The 15864-nt window shown below is 37.5% G+C and overlaps 3 protein-coding genes across 4 annotated transcripts; all 3 read left to right on the top strand.

Annotated features, from left to right (window-relative positions):
- The first annotated feature begins 4447 nt into the window (after positions 1-4447).
- LOC105972573 (DNA-directed RNA polymerases II, IV and V subunit 11) lies at positions 4448-7063 on the top strand. 2 transcript variants are annotated; one of them, XM_012997534.2, is made up of 6 exons: positions 4448-4622; positions 4999-5086; positions 5177-5266; positions 5354-5432; positions 6030-6125; positions 6819-7063. In XM_012997534.2, exons 2-6 carry the CDS (start codon positions 5034-5036, stop codon positions 6864-6866), a joined length of 366 nt encoding a protein of 121 aa, XP_012852988.1. In that variant the 5' UTR covers positions 4448-4622; positions 4999-5033; the 3' UTR covers positions 6867-7063. The 2 variants fall into 2 exon arrangements, with proteins under 2 accessions (XP_012852988.1, XP_012852989.1); XM_012997535.2 differs by having other exon boundaries at positions 4450-4622; positions 5005-5086.
- Positions 7064-7510: 447 nt separating this feature from the next.
- On the top strand, positions 7511-10169 carry LOC105972572 (protein NUCLEAR FUSION DEFECTIVE 4). Its single transcript, XM_012997533.2, has 2 exons — positions 7511-8222; positions 8895-10169. The coding sequence occupies exons 1-2, from the start codon at positions 7758-7760 to the stop codon at positions 10053-10055; spliced, it is 1626 nt and encodes a 541-aa protein (XP_012852987.2). The 5' UTR covers positions 7511-7757; the 3' UTR covers positions 10056-10169.
- A 1226-nt stretch (positions 10170-11395) lies between these two features.
- LOC105972586 (PKS-NRPS hybrid synthetase cheA) lies at positions 11396-15431 on the top strand. The gene is made up of 5 exons (XM_012997551.2): positions 11396-11706; positions 11983-12076; positions 12345-12430; positions 12729-13429; positions 13513-15431. Exons 1-5 carry the CDS (start codon positions 11653-11655, stop codon positions 15269-15271), a joined length of 2694 nt encoding a protein of 897 aa, XP_012853005.2. The 5' UTR covers positions 11396-11652; the 3' UTR covers positions 15272-15431.
- The last annotated feature ends 433 nt before the right edge of the window (positions 15432-15864 follow it).

A 15864-nucleotide genomic window follows, 5' to 3' on the forward strand; every position in this document is an offset into this window, starting at 1 on the left:
TTTTGCTTCATGGACACCTAATTATCAATTTGTACCTATACAATACTAAATCCACCAATTAAAACAGAAATATAAATTAATCCATAAAAAAATCCACGTAAACGTAAACGTTGAGTGTTATTTCTACACTCCACTGTGTCTTTTGTATCTTGTGTTTTTACTGTTGTTTGGTTATGCGCATTAAAGTCCTAATGTTGTACTTCGTGTTTTTCAGAACGTTGTGGCGAATGCACTTTTGCGCATGTTTTTTTACATGTACAGTTGTGCATGTCCATTTGAGCGAGTGTGTTTGTGCATGTTTGTTGATTTGTATTAACGTCCTAGGACTGTAGTTGGTGTTTTCATGATCCTTTTTGCGAATGCAGTATTGCGTGGGTAATTTTGTGCATGATTTTGTACCCTTACTTATGTGCGTACCTTTTTTAGCGAGTGTTTTTGTGCACGTTTCTTGATGCGCATTCGTGTCCTCGAACTGTAGCGGGTATTTTAATGATCGCTGTTGGAATCCAATTTTGGCCATGTTCGAGTCCGAATTTGGAAATTTGACATTAGACAGGAATTGTAGCCAGCTGAAATAGCTTTCTAATGCCGCCGCAACCAGTCGATTTGGAGTCCGGATGAGAAAGTTATGCTCGACTTCGTGGACACTACCGAAGATGTTGAGGGATCCTCTCTTCTATTTTGATTTTATTTTCCTAATTGCAACTCTTTTCTTACTCTTTGATCATTTTTGCTTCATGGACACCTAATTATCAATTTGTACCTATAGAATACTAAATCCACCAATTAAAACAGAAATATAAATTAATCCATAAAAAAATCCACGTAAACGTAAACGTTGAGTGTTATTTCTACACTCCACTGTGTCTTTTGTATCTTGTGTTTTTGCTGTTGTTTGGTTATGCGCATTAAAGTCCTAGTGTTGTACTTAACGTTGTGGCGAATGCACTTTTGCGCATGTTTTTTTACATGTACGGTTGTGCATGTCCATTTGAGCGAGTGTGTTTGTGCATGTTTGTTGATTTGTATTAATGTCCTAGGACTGTAGTTTGTGTTTTCATGATCCTTTTTGCGAATGCAGTATTGCGTGAGTAATTTTGTGCATGATTTTTTACCCTTACTTATGTGCGTACCTTTTTTAGCGAGTGTTTTTGTGCACGTTTCTTGATGCGCATTCGTGTCCTCGAACTGTAGCGGGTATTTTAATGATCGTTGTTGGAATCCAATTTTGGCCATGTTCGAGTCCGAATTTGGAAATTTGACATTAGACAGGAATTGTAGCCAGCTGAAATAGCTTTCTAATGCCGCCGCAACCAGTCGATTTGGAGTCCGGATGAGAAAGTTATGCTCGACTTCGTGGACACTACCGAAGATGTTGAGGGATCCTCTCTTCTATTTTGATTTTATTTTCCTAATTGCAACTCTTTTCTTACTCTTTGATCATTTTTGCTTCATGGACACCTAATTATCAATTTGTACCTATACAATACTAAATCCACCAATTAAAACAGAAATATAAATTAATCCATAAAAAAATCCACGTAAACGTAAACGTTGAGTGTTATTTCTACACTCCATTGTGTCTTTTGTATCTTGTGTTTTTGCTGTTGTTTGGTTATGCGCATTAAAGTCCTAGTGTTGTACTTCGTGTTTTTCAGAACGTTGTGGCGAATGCACTTTTGCGCATGTTTTTTTACATGTACGGTTGTGCATGTCCATTTGAGCGAGTGTGTTTGTGCATGTTTGTTGATTTGTATTAACGTCCTAGGACTGTAGTTGGTGTTTTCATGATCCTTTTTGCGAATGCAGTATTGCGTGAGTAATTTTGTGCATGATTTTGTACCCTTACTTATGTGCGTACCTTTTTTAGCGAGTGTTTTTTAGCACGTTTCTTGATGCGCATTCGTGTCCTCGAACTGTAGCGGGTATTTTAATGATCGCTGTTGGAATCCAATTTTGGCCATGTTCGAGTCCGAATTTGGAAATTTTACATTAGACAGGAATTGTAGCCAGCTGAAATAGCTTTCTAATGCCGCCGCAACCAGTCGATTTGGAGTCCGGATGAGAAAGTTATGCTCGACTTCGTGGACACTACCGAAGATGTTGAGGGATCCTCTCTTCTATTTTGATTTTATTTTCCTAATTGCAACTCTTTTCTTACTCTTTGATCATTTTTGCTTCATGGACACCTAATTATCAATTTGTACCTATAGAATACTAAATCCACCAATTAAAACAGAAATATAAATTAATCCATAAAAAAATCCACGTAAACGTAAACGTTGAGTGTTATTTCTACACTCCACTGTGTCTTTTGTATCTTGTGTTTTTGCTGTTGTTTGGTTATGCGCATTAAAGTCCTAATGTTGTACTTCGTGTTTTTCAGAACGTTGTGGCGAATGCACTTTTGCGCATGTTTTTTTACATGTACAGTTGTGCATGTCCATTTGAGCGAGTGTGTTTGTGCATGTTTGTTGATTTGTATTAACGTCCTAGGACTGTAGTTGGTGTTTTCATGATCCTTTTTGCGAATGCAGTATTGCGTGGGTAATTTTGTGCATGATTTTGTACCCTTACTTATGTGCGTACCTTTTTTAGCGAGTGTTTTTGTGCACGTTTCTTGATGCGCATTCGTGTCCTCGAACTGTAGCGGGTATTTTAATGATCGCTGTTGGAATCCAATTTTGGCCATGTTCGAGTCCGAATTTGGAAATTTGACATTAGACAGGAGTTGTAGCCAGCTGAAATAGCTTTCTAATGCCGCCGCAACCAGTCGATTTGGAGTCCGGATGAGAAAGTTATGCTCGACTTCGTGGACACTACCGAAGATGTTGAGGGATCCTCTCTTCTATTTTGATTTTATTTTCCTAATTGCAACTCTTTTCTTACTCTTTGATCATTTTTGCTTCATGGACACCTAATTATCAATTTGTACCTATAGAATACTAAATCCACCAATTAAAACAGAAATATAAATTAATCCATAAAAAAATCCACGTAAACGTAAACGTTGAGTGTTATTTCTACACTCCACTGTGTCTTTTGTATCTTGTGTTTTTGCTGTTGTTTGGTTATGCGCATTAAAGTCCTAGTGTTGTACTTAACGTTGTGGCGAATGCACTTTTGCGCATGTTTTTTTACATGTACGGTTGTGCATGTCCATTTGAGCGAGTGTGTTTGTGCATGTTTGTTGATTTGTATTAATGTCCTAGGACTGTAGTTTGTGTTTTCATGATCCTTTTTGCGAATGCAGTATTGCGTGAGTAATTTTGTGCATGATTTTTTACCCTTACTTATGTGCGTACCTTTTTTAGCGAGTGTTTTTGTGCACGTTTCTTGATGCGCATTCGTGTCCTCGAACTGTAGCGGGTATTTTAATGATCGCTGTTGGAATCCAATTTTGGCCATGTTCGAGTCCGAATTTGGAAATTTGACATTAGACAGGAATTGTAGCCAGCTGAAATAGCTTTCTAATGCCGCCGCAACCAGTCGATTTGGAGTCCGGATGAGAAAGTTATGCTCGACTTCGTGGACACTACCGAAGATGTTGAGGGATCCTCTCTTCTATTTTGATTTTATTTTCCTAATTGCAACACTTTTCTTACTCTTTGATCATTTTTGCTTCATAATTTCGTTGGATGATCCAGGTTCGATAAAATAATTGGATTTTCATTATATTATTTAATATTATTTTGATTAATTTTGTTTTGGCAACCAAACGAGGTTTAAGTATATAATATTTGCCTACGACAATGGAAACAAGTCAAACTATGGCACATTTAACTCTCGACACGATCTATAACCCCTTTGACAATCTCTCGCCTCGACTCGAGAGTTAGGGGCTTAATGATATACATAATTGGGTCGATCCAATGGGCCCACAATTTATCTAATAATTGAGCCCACTACTCGAAAGCCCAAACACCTTCAAAATAAGGCTTGAGCCCAACAAAGTAAACCCAACTCAATCAACGACATATAAATAGAGGTTTTTACTCATTTGTTAAGATACGTTCTATTATTCACAAGCATTCTAAAGCACATATTCTCTCTACCATGTACCATCTCAACGAACCGTACATCTGATTTGAGCGTCGGAGGGGTTTCCGCCGGATCTACCCCGGCTTAGTTTACGTGTATTTCGCAGGGACCTCAGGACTATCTAATTTGGCAAGCTACTGATCTACCCCGCCGGATCTACCCCGGCTTAGTTCACGTATATATATGCATGAATTTAATTTATTTTTTATTGTTCTAGCACGTGTCCCAAGAATAAAAATATGTAAATAATGGACTAGCCCAAACGAGCCAATTAGATGTTTATAACTTTAAAAGTTAATAAACCCCAGCCCAACGCAAAACCCCATTTGGACTGGGGTAAACCGGCAAACAGGCGAACCGGTTGCGAACGACGCCGTTTAAAGTTAAGGTAAAAAAATCAAAAGGCACAAAATTAAAAAGTAATCAATAAATAAACTTCACAAAAGGTAGCGATCAGTACAGTAGCACAAAACGAATTGCAATTTTCCATTATTCTTCACTTGCACAAGCACAGCCCCTGCGCTATTAGGGCTTCCACCGCTGCCGCAATTCGCCGCCAAATTCCACCGCCGCAAGCCCTTGTAAGCCATCTCTGTAAAATATTTGTATTTTCATGCATGTTTTGAATTTGATTCGCCGGAGGAACGAAATTCTGTGGGGGTGCTTTTGATTGGGGATTATAAGCTGGAATGGGATTAATAACATAAATTAAAAAATTAAAAAAATAGAACACACTGATAACGGGAATGATGCTATGAAGTACAGTGTTGATTTTATTTATCAAAAAAAAAAAAAAATAGAATGTTGTTATATGTATCTGAGACATTGGTGTATGTTGTTTAAATGATGGAATTTTTTGTTTCAGTTTATTTTTATAAAACATGCAATTAGAAAAAAATATATATATAAATTAAAAATTAAAATGTGGTTTTATGCTTTAAAAACACTGGGTTTAAGTTGTAGAAGCGGAAGCCGAAAGTGAAGAAACAACAATGAATGCCCCTGATCGTTACGAGAGATTCGTCGTTCCCGAGGGTGTCTCCAAGTACTATCTCTTTCTCTCTCATATGTTGCCCTCTTTTTTTGTTTCCATTTTTTTTTTGGGGGGATGGTTGAAATTTGATTGATAAAACAGGGTGTCGTACGAGAGGGACACAAAGATCATCAATGCAGCCTCGTTCACAGTCGAGCGTGAGGACCACACCATAGGCAACATTGTCCGAATGTATGTAGTTATATTTGCCTTTTTTTTTTGGCAAGTTGAGAATTTACCTTTGCTCGAAAACCCTAATTTTTTTGCGGAATGAAACAGGCAATTGCATAGGGATGAGAACGTGTTGTTTGCTGGCTATAAGTTGCCCCATCCTCTTCAGTACAAGATACTTTTAAGGGTTTGTGTTTATCATTTCATATTCCCCCGTTGCTCAATTTATTCATGTTGTTAATTTAGGAATATTTTGATTATAGTATGTCCTAAATCTTAATTGAGCCAACAATTACACAAATTTCTAAGTGTTTCCTCATATTCATATAGAACATTTGAGACTAAGGTATGCCTCAAAACTTAATTTTAATGTATGATTATGTCTATCACGATATACGTTGATGATTGGGGCAGGGCATCCATGATTTAATATTGACCTTATCATGCATCAGCAGCTGAAATAATTTAAATCTCCCTTTGCTTTTACAGTTGTGTCTGAAAAATACAAGTTTCACAATGGTGACTCAGTTGAATGCCGCGTAGATTGTCTTTAGTTACTATTCCCACATGACTTTTCGCTATCTAGAACCTTGACAGAGTTTCCACTAGCCGGGTTTTTTTTTTCGTTTGAAAATGTGAAATATTATGCCTTTATTGCCTTTGATGTATCTAGTTTCTTGTGAGAAAAACTCTTAATTTGCTCTTAAGGGAATTTTGCTTCTGAATTTATCTGACTGGATTCGTGTTTGCCTTGGTTTGATGTGTTTGATGGTTTAATTTGCAGATACACACTACAAGCCAGTCGTCGCCCATGCAGGCATATAATCAAGCAATCAATGATCTGGACAAGGAATTGGATCACCTGAAGAATGAATTTGAGGTAGTGTTTTGTTTACACCCGTTTTTTGACTCTATTACTGTGGGGTTGAATCCCAAATTTTGGACTATTCTTTCCTAAGGGAAATGCACCGATGCACCAGCGTAACATATATTCTTTAAATCATAAGTGCTTCCCAAATATCAAATTCTTTTAGTAATTCAAGTATTCAACTTATTGGCTCAAAAGTTATTCGATATATTCCCAGGTAGTTGTATTGAGAGTAAAGGTTTGTCATATAATATTATACTTGCGGAGCAGAGTTGGTTAGGGACTGCAACATCAAAAGAATACTATGTGCAATCAGATGTGTACGATATTAGACGGATTATTCGTGTATTTCTTCAGTTACAATGTGCAAACTTTAAGTACTGCTATTGAAAAACAGTGAGAGATTAAACTCACGAGTATAATGGACAATTTGAGAGGTTTTTGAGGTCGGAAAATTCCGGAAAATAAGTTTTTTCCGACATGAGCCTAGATCTTTTTTTACAATATGTTAGTATTTTTTATTTTTTTTAAAGCTTCAATATGTTACGATGTTACAATAGTTTTGGTTTGTATTAATAACTTGTGTATAGGTTAAAGTTGATATTAATCTCTCCTTAGTAGGGTTTATCAATATGACATATGGATACGGGAAAGACGAAATTTGTTCGTGTGAGATCTATTTTAAAATGTTTTACTTTTTCACAGGTGGCGTTGGCAAGGCACACTGGAAAGCAGCAAACTCAGGACTATTAAGCTGCACAATTGTGTGATAGGTTATCGGTACACTTTTTAATCGTAAAATGTAGAGTTGTTGGAAGATCTGTACTTGTTTATTCCATTTTCGAATCGAGAATATCTGCCAAGGCATGTGTTGTTAGCGAATTGCGATTAGGGTTTATGCAAACTTTTGAAACCAGTATGATGGTATTAATGTGGCTTTTGTAGTTCTATTGCATCTTTTTTAGGTAATTCGGCTGTACGCCTTTACCAAACTTTGCCGTTTAATCCTAGTTATATAATATGGGGCCAAAATAATTTGAAATTTAACACTTGGAAATATATTAGGGCAAATTGCGGCCACTCCCTGACGTAAAGTCAAATCATGTTTGGATAATTACAACCACTTCTCTCAACTATGTATTGTTCTTACATGTCCATCCTTATAGTGTTAAATTTATCTATTGAAAGAAGGTTTTTTTTCTTAAGATAAATCATAGGTGATAGGTGCTACAAATTACAATTATCAAATAGGATGGGGTTTTTTGTAATTTAATCTTACCTCAGGGGTTGGCCGTAATTTCCCCAATATATTATGTCTTTTTATTAAAAAAAATAGTATGAGAAAATTGCGACAATTTACGGAAAATGATTGTTTGAGGATTATAAATTTAAATAGATTTTTTATATTAATTCTGAAATATTTCTTCATAAATCACTCTAAATTCTTTTGTTTCCATATAAAGATCATCCCACGTGGGTCTCCTTTAACTGCACTAAATAGCCACGTGGCTCTCAGACAGCCACAAGTTGGAAGCAAGGCCAAGAACTGAATTTCAAAGTACAGAAAAATGTGAAAACCGACACCGAAAGTCAAAACTCTCCGATCAACCCTGATTACTAATTTCCCTCCGGCGGCAACACAACATGGACTTGGATTACAACCCGAGCCGGAAATCCCTGATCAGGAACAAATGGGTGGCGACCGCCGCCAGCATATGGATCCAATCCACCAGCGGCTCCCTCTACACCTTCTCCATCTACTCCCCGATCTTGAAATCCACCCAGGGCTACACCCAGTCGACCCTCGACACCATCTCCGTCTTCAAGGACATCGGCGCCAACGTCGGAGTCCTCTCCGGCCTCCTCTACTCCGCCGCCTCCTCCCGCGGTCCGTGGGTCGTCCTCCTCGCCGGCGCCGTTCAGTGCTTCGCCGGTTACTTCCTCATGTGGCTCACGGTCACTGGGGCGCTGCCGGCGGCGCCGCCGCCGGTGATGTGCTGCTACATGCTGGTGGCGGCGCACGCCATGACTTTCTTCAATACGGCTAATGTGGTCACTGGGGTGCATAATTTTCCTAGCTACAGCGGAACCATTGTTGGGATTATGAAGGTATGTATGTTAGAACCTCGCTTAATTAATAATCTCGTTTAAATAATAGTTTTTTTTCCGGTCCCGGTAAAAACCTATTCAATTATTAGTTCGATAATTTAATATTCTTCTAAATTAATAGAATTTTGTTAGTGCCGGCTCTATTAATTTATAGAGGTTTAATTGAATGTGGGATTTTTTTCTTTGATTACTTTGATTGATATTGTTGCTGTAATTTTCTTGAATGTGTTGAGTGAGTTTTCGATATTTTCGAAATATGTTGCAGCGGTGTTATTTGTCAAAGCACACTATGATTGATTTCAAATTTCATTAAAAAAAATACAGTTAAACCTCTATAAATTAATCCAATCAAAACTGGCAAAATTCTATTAATTTAGCGAAATATTAAATTGTCGAGCTAATAATTTAGTACGTTTTTACCTAGTCGGGACCGTAAAAATTATAATTTAAGCGAGGTTATTAATTTATCGAGGTTCTACTGTATGTTTGCACCCATACTTTAAATTTTATGAAGGTGTGTGTGAAAAATGCTTTCTTTGATATATATTTGGTACTATAATTTTCTTGAATGCATCAGGATTCTTGGAATTAGATTTCGAGTAAGAACACTATACTTGATTACGTAAGGGTTGTTCAAATTTGATATGTGCTTTAATGTTCGACTTTTGACAGGGCTTTCTCGGTCTGAGTGGAGCCATATTGATTCAAGTGTATCAGACGATTTTCAAGAACAACCCCACTTCATATCTACTGCTATTAGCTCTACTCCCCTCGATCAATTCCATTGCCCTAATGGGATTCGTAAGAATCTTCAAAACAAACGAAGAGGACGAGAAAAAGCACCTGAACGCCTTCTCGTTTCTTGCTATTACTCTAGCCGCATATCTCACAGCCACGATAGTCATCCAGCATGTTCTCAAGTTAAAAGTGTCGGTTCGCGTCTTTACGTTTGTTCTACTCATGTTCCTGCTAGTTTCCCCTCTTATCGTGGCGATTAAAGCCCAGAGAGATAAGTCCTACAGAATGGTCAAGTCCCTTCTCGAGCACAACCAAATTTCCGATGAGAGAGAACATCGCGGCGATTATCACGAGATATCAAACGGTTCGGACCAAATTAGTGAGACGAATGAATACCTAAATCTTTGGCAAGCGATGAAAACGATCAATTTCTGGCTTTTGTTCTACACGACTGCTTGCGCTATGGGGTCGGGACTTGCCACGGTGAATAACATGAGCCAAATAGGGGAATCCCTTAATTACACGAGCTTAGAGATCAACACGTTAGTTTCTCTATGGAGTATATGGAATTTCATTGGTCGGTTTGGAGGTGGTTATATTTCCGATTATTTCTTGCATGTCAAAGGTTGTTCGAGACCACTGTTCATCGTATTTGCTCTATTTGCTATGACCGTCGGTCATGCTATGATTGCTTCGGGTTTTCCCGGTGCCCTTTATGCGGGCTCCGTTTTGGTGGGCGTTTGTTACGGTTCGCAGTGGTCGTTAATGCCGACAATTGCTTCTGAAATATTCGGGAAAGGGCATTTCGGTACGATATTTAACACCGTTACTATTGCGGGTCCCGTTGGATCTTATGTTCTTTCTGTTAAGGTGGTGGGGTATTTATATGACAAGGAAGTGTCTGAAATTGGGAAGACGTGCGTCGGGCGTCGGTGTTTTATGGTGTCGTTTTTTATTATGGCGTCCGTTACTTTCTCCGGTTTTGTTGTTGCGTTGTGGTTGTTTTTTAGGACAAGAAAGTTCTACGAAGATGTTGTAATGAGGAGGCTTATGCGTTCTCGAAGATGGAGTGTGCTTACCGATGATGTCGAATGAGTATTTATCGATATCGATTTAGGGTTTGTAATATAGGTTGTATTTTCCCCCATGATAGAGTATAATAACATGACTATTGCATTAACATGCCTTGTTGATGTTGTGTTCTGTTTACATGAGTTGTTTGGTGTCTTTTATTCCATTTTTATTTTTCTTTTTTGGGAGAAAAATGCTTATTTGAAATGGGATATAGGAGAGTCTGTGGTCGGTACGGGTGTAAATGGGACGGATTGGATCGGAAGAAGCCGGAAAAAAAATCCGATTTTTTTTGGAAGTGAAAAAACTAGTTCCAATTATGTTCCAAAAAAAATCGAAAAAAAAAATCTGAATTTTGGAAATTGGAATGAAGAAATTATCCAAAATCGAAAAATTTCGGATCAGAGTCGGTGGGATTCGCAAATTTCTATTTTTTGGTAACCTAAAATATAAAATACACAATAATATTGGTATTTTAAGTGCGATATTTGGAAAAAAACATAATTTTTGGATTATCTCCGAAAACTTAAAATCGGATTGGAAAGCAGAACTCATATATATTCCAATTTTATCCAATAATATCAGAAAAATAGCGGGATTTTAGGATATTGAATTGAAAATATTGTTCCAAAATAAAAGAAAAAAAAAAAACGGGATTGGAATTGGTGGAGATCGAAAATTTCGTTCCAATTTCCACCTCCAGTATTTGGGGTGTAAACAAATTGAGTCAAGTTAAAGGCATGTTTGTTTAAGCTTGTTTGAATATTATCGAGCTTTTGAATGTTGTGTTTGAGTTTTGTTTGATAAGCAACAGATTCGATCTCGAACAGGTTCGAGTAATTTGATTTTTAATACATTTTTTTAATCGAATTCGTGACAAAACTTAGAGCTCAACCGATTGAAAATAAAATTCATATCGTTTGTTAAAAAAAAATACAATATTAGCAAATTACATGTAGCAATTTGACAATTTCGTATCCATTTCTATAACTTGAAAATAACAATAATTTTTTTCTTAACAAAGATAAATAAATAAAGAAAGAAAAATCCATAATAGAAATCAAAGTAGTTAAAATTATATTCTTAACAAGAACAAAATAATAAACGTAAAAGCTACACAATTTTGGAACAATATTTTTTGTAATATACGAATTTTCGATCCGATTTTCATTTCTGAAAATACCCATCTTCATTTTATATTTTAGGTGACTAATAAAAATGGACTGATTCTAGTTGGAAAATTTCCAATTTTGGAACAAAATTTTTAATTACAATTTCCAAAATTCTAATTTCCGATTTTTTCTTGAAACAAATTTGGAAATAACTTTTCACTTTCGAAATAATCAATTTTCCTTTTTTTTTTTAGCAAAATTACTTATTTCAATACAACAAACCTCAAAAACAGAAAACTTAATAATATTTCCCCCAGAATTTGAGAAGCGAAAAACCACTCTTCGTCATCTCTCTCCATTAAGGCTCTGCAATTTAGGTTATCAGGTGGATACGACGACGTTTGGCATTGTGATTCAAGGTGAAGAAGAAAATGGAGAATAAATCAATTTAACGCAATTAACAAAAAAATCCATGAATTAGTGAAGACGAGTAAGGGAAGGCAAAAACCATGAACCCTACCGATGCTTTCGTCGAGGAAATCACCGAAATTGAATTCAACCGGGTGGGTAAACTTCCGATTTTTTATTTTTTTTGGTTGGAAAATTTTGATTTAGTTCATTTTCTGTGTTTATGTATATATTAATCCAATTATTGTGTAAGTTTTTGCCCAATTTGCAGTTTTATGTGTCCTATTACTATCATTTTGTTTTAGTGTAAAGATTTGATTTTTTTGGGTATTTAGTCAGTGAAACTTTTGTGTGTGTGTGTGTGTGTGTGTGTTTTTTTTTTTTTTTTTTTTTTTTTTTCTGGATGAATTATTGATGAAGCTTTTGTACAGAATGAAGAGGAGAGAATGCAAGTGAGAGAAGATGGAATCGTGGAGAATAATCACGAGGCGTTGACAGGGCAGATTGAGAAACTTGACAAAATGAGTAAGTTTCGGATTGAAATCGGTAGTGCATATACAAAAATTACGTGATTTCTGGGGTTCGATTTCAAGTTCCGAAACACTTGTCTGTTGTCATGTTTGGTCCGTAGATAAGTCAATAGTTGGTTTCATATAGTTTTGCACACACTATTGTGTATGTTGCTTCAATCATGTCCAATTTATTTGTATGACACTTGCAATTTGTGTTTTATTGGTTTTTTTTTTATTTGTTCTTTACCATCATTATAATTCATCGTTTGTACTAATTACAGAGGCTGATGGTGCTTTGGACAAAGCTAGAAAACACAAAAAGAGGCAACTTGAGGATCGACTCAACCATGTGACGAAAAAAACGAAGGTAACTTCCTTCTTTTAAGCCCTACAGTGTATTTGATATTTTTGTTTCGGATTTGCTACTTGAAGGACCGTTTTTACTAAAACAAGATATTTCAGAGTTAACTATGCATAAAGGCATTCCCCTTGAATCTTAACATTTTATACATTTTGGTCGTTTTTTATGAAAAAAAAAATCAACATTTCTTGAAATGAGAATAATTTGTTGAAAAAAGAAAAGAAAAAAAATAATGAGCAAAAATAAATAAAATAAATGTATTCGGCGCCTCATTTCTCGATTGTGTTATTGTTTTATCAATCAGGTTTATTTAGAGCCATTTGAGGAATTTGATTGCAGTGAATACTTTATGAGAAATGAGGCCTTTGACAGTAAAGAGGAACTGAAAGAATGGGCAAAGTCAATTGGTCGGGATCACGATATGTTTCTAATTACACAGAGTACGAGCAGAGGTAAAATAACTATAACGTGCGAGCGTTACGGTAAAGCACGAAATAAATCAAATATTGACGTGGAGAGCACAAAATTTAAGGGCTCAAAGAAATGCCGGTGTCCTTTCGCCTTGTCTGGCCGGAAGAAAAAAAACGGGTTATGGAAACTGTCGATATCAAACGGGAAGCACAACCACCCCTTGAAGATATACGGACACTCGTTCGGTCACGGATTAAGTCCAGAACAGTATGAAACTGTTGCAGCTTTGATAATGAATCGTGTAAAACCGAAGGAGATTTTGGACAGCCTAAGGCAGGAGAATCCAGGCATCAGAACATCGATGAAAGATATCTATAATGCGGTGAACAAGTTCAAAGCTGAAACTATTGGATTGAAGACGATTATGCAACAGTTCTTGCATTGTATTCAGGAAAATAAGTACGTAAAGTGGCACCGAGCGGATCCGAGTACAGACCAGATAATGGACATTATGTTCGCCCATCGGCAGTCAATCGAGCTGCTAAAGCTATTCCCATATGTACTACTAATGAATTCCACACACAAGACTAACAAGTACTGCCTTAATTTTTTTTTTTTTTTTTTTTGTGGTTTTTATGCATTGATTTCTTTTGTATTAATATTTGTTTTTATAATAGGTACAAAATGTGTCTGTTGGAGATTATCGGAGTGACTCCTGTAGGGAAGTACTTCAATGTTGCAGTGGCGTTTCTGAGAAATGAATCTGAGGAGCACTATGAATGGGCACTGGGGAACTTGAGGTCTCTGTTCGACAATGGCGTGGGGCCCGGTGTGATTGTGACACACAGGGAGTCGAGCCTAATGAAGGCGTTAGATTATGTTTTCCCACGTGCATACCACCTTCTCTGTTTAGCCCATATTAACGAAAATGTTCAGTTAAATGCAAGAAAGCTTATGGGAAGCAAAGAACTTGGTGACGAATTCACGTGCGGGGAGTGGAAAAAGCTCGTGAATTCTCAATCGCTGCATGAATTCGAGACGAACCACGCGCAAATATTGCGTGACTACCAGAGTAACGTTCTGCTCTTAACGTACCTCAAAGAGACTTGGCTTGTGCACAAGGAGAGATTCGTAGATGCTTGGACCAATCAAGTTATGCACTTTGGAAACACGAAAATGAACACGTATTTTCTTAATTGTACACTACTCCATTCGTCTCTGAAAATGTGGTTGGGCTCGTCGACCGACAAATTTGACGATATGTGGAAGCAGGTCGACTCGCAGTTTGAGTGTCAGATTAACGAAATACTATCGGAACTTGCCAAATCCAGCAAGATCCAAGAGCGCGTCGTGACGTATCCGTGCTTTCGGAATTTGGAAGGAGTAGTCGTGCAAGAGGCACTAAGCATGATGTATAAAGAGCACAGAGTTGGACACTCTCGAGAATCGTGCAAGTGCGATTTGAGACTAACTCACGGCCTCCCTTGTTCACACGAGATTTCGGAGAAAGAGCGCGACGAAGACGCGTTCGACGGTGAGGATGTTCATTCGTTCTGGAGGACTATGAGTACGGACGCTTTGTCGTTCATCGATTTTCAGTCAGATCACAACGAAGAAGTTAGAGACAAAGAACTTAGAGCTCGGCTGGTTGGACTGGTCGAAGAGTTGCTTTTGCTGCCTATAAACGAACAGAAGGAAATACTAAAGGAACTTTATCTTTGCTACAAACCCACAAGTCAACCGAAGAAGAATCTACCTGCGAGATCTTCGTCGGGATCTAGAGGTCATAGTCTTTCATTAGCTTTGTTGACCACCCCACAAGAAAAGACGAGCACTAAGTTTGACTTTACGGAATTTATACCACCGTTTGTGGTTCCGTGTATATTATCTTGGGTCGATGTAATAGGCGATGGTAACTGTGGGTACAGATGTGTAGCAGAAGTCGTAATGGGAAGCCAGGATCACTGGATGAAGGTGAGAAAAGCCTTGTTCATGGAACTTTCTGATCGGTTCGAAATGTACACGAAGGTGTACGGTGGTGGGGCGGAAGGGGAGCAGTACGTGGCTAGTATGATGTCGTCGCTGTGTCACTGGACGGACACGTCCGCACCGGTGGAGCGGTGGATGACTCTATCGGATATGGGGTTAGTTATAGCCACGCATTATAATGTGATGGTGTTGGAGCTGTCTTCGAGACAGAACCTGACGCATTTGCCCTTGGTTTCGCCGGACGGCGCCCGGCAGTTATCGTCCGTGGTGGGTATAGGATACGAAGCGACTGCGAAGCACTTTGTTCTGCTGCGTGTGTCGGATGAATGCCCCGTGCCGCCGTTTAATCCACAGTGGCGACGGTACAAGCAGCCGAGTGTTGCCTACTTGGAGAACTTGTTTGCTAGAAGGTGTCGCATGTGGGAGCTACTATCAGCTGCAATGTAGTAGAGATAAACTTGTCTTCGAAACAACAGATGTTAATTATCGTAATTATTGTCGTCATTTCGAATGCACTGTAATGTTAGGATAAAACGAACATTCTTAGTCAAATTTGGTGAGCTCGAACTCGAGCCGAGCCTGTCGAGGTCGAGCTCATCTCATCTTATATATTTTTTGTTTTTTTTTTTTGTTTTTAATTTTTATAATTTCTACATAATATTAATGTTTATTTTTAGGGCAAATTACGGCCACCCTGAGGTATGGTCAAATTACGAGAAAAAAAAACCCATCTTCTTTGGATAATTACAGCCACCCCTCCTTTTAAATATCTTTATATAAAATTTATGTAATTCGGTTATTTACCAAATCAAATCGTATATTCAGTTAGGTAAATGGTATATGAAATGTTGGTGTACCGAAATTTCGGTTCGAGTTAACATCCCTAAATTCACTTTTGTTGGGGTTTTTTTGTAAAATAATGCATAGTTAAAGGGTGGTTGTACTTACCCAAACAGAAAGTGGTTGGCCGTAATTTTCCCTTATTTTTATTATAAATTATTAATATGAAAACTGAAAAAATACATAATAAACATTAATCT

The sequence above is a fragment of the Erythranthe guttata genome, chromosome 4 (genome assembly GCF_056151865.1).
Source record: "Erythranthe guttata isolate IM_541 chromosome 4, IM_541, whole genome shotgun sequence".
Classification (NCBI taxonomy): Eukaryota; Viridiplantae; Streptophyta; class Magnoliopsida; order Lamiales; family Phrymaceae; genus Erythranthe; species Erythranthe guttata.

Excerpts from the sequence above, each read along its gene's own strand:
- LOC105972573 (XM_012997534.2), top strand. The coding sequence starts at position 5,034 with ATGAATGCCCCTGATCGTTACGAGAGATTCGTCGTTCCCGAGGGTGTC. Across the intron at positions 5,087-5,176 it reads GTTCCCGAGGGTGTCTCCAA|GGTGTCGTACGAGAGGGACA; the intron begins GTACTATCTCTT and ends TTGATAAAACAG. Across the intron at positions 5,433-6,029 it reads AGTACAAGATACTTTTAAGG|ATACACACTACAAGCCAGTC; the intron begins GTTTGTGTTTAT and ends TTTAATTTGCAG.
- LOC105972572 (XM_012997533.2), top strand. The coding sequence starts at position 7,758 with ATGGACTTGGATTACAACCCGAGCCGGAAATCCCTGATCAGGAACAAA. Across the intron at positions 8,223-8,894 it reads CCATTGTTGGGATTATGAAG|GGCTTTCTCGGTCTGAGTGG; the intron begins GTATGTATGTTA and ends GACTTTTGACAG.
- LOC105972586 (XM_012997551.2), top strand. The coding sequence starts at position 11,653 with ATGAACCCTACCGATGCTTTCGTCGAGGAAATCACCGAAATTGAATTC. Across the intron at positions 11,707-11,982 it reads CCGAAATTGAATTCAACCGG|AATGAAGAGGAGAGAATGCA; the intron begins GTGGGTAAACTT and ends GCTTTTGTACAG. Across the intron at positions 13,430-13,512 it reads TCCACACACAAGACTAACAA|GTACAAAATGTGTCTGTTGG; the intron begins GTACTGCCTTAA and ends TTTTTATAATAG.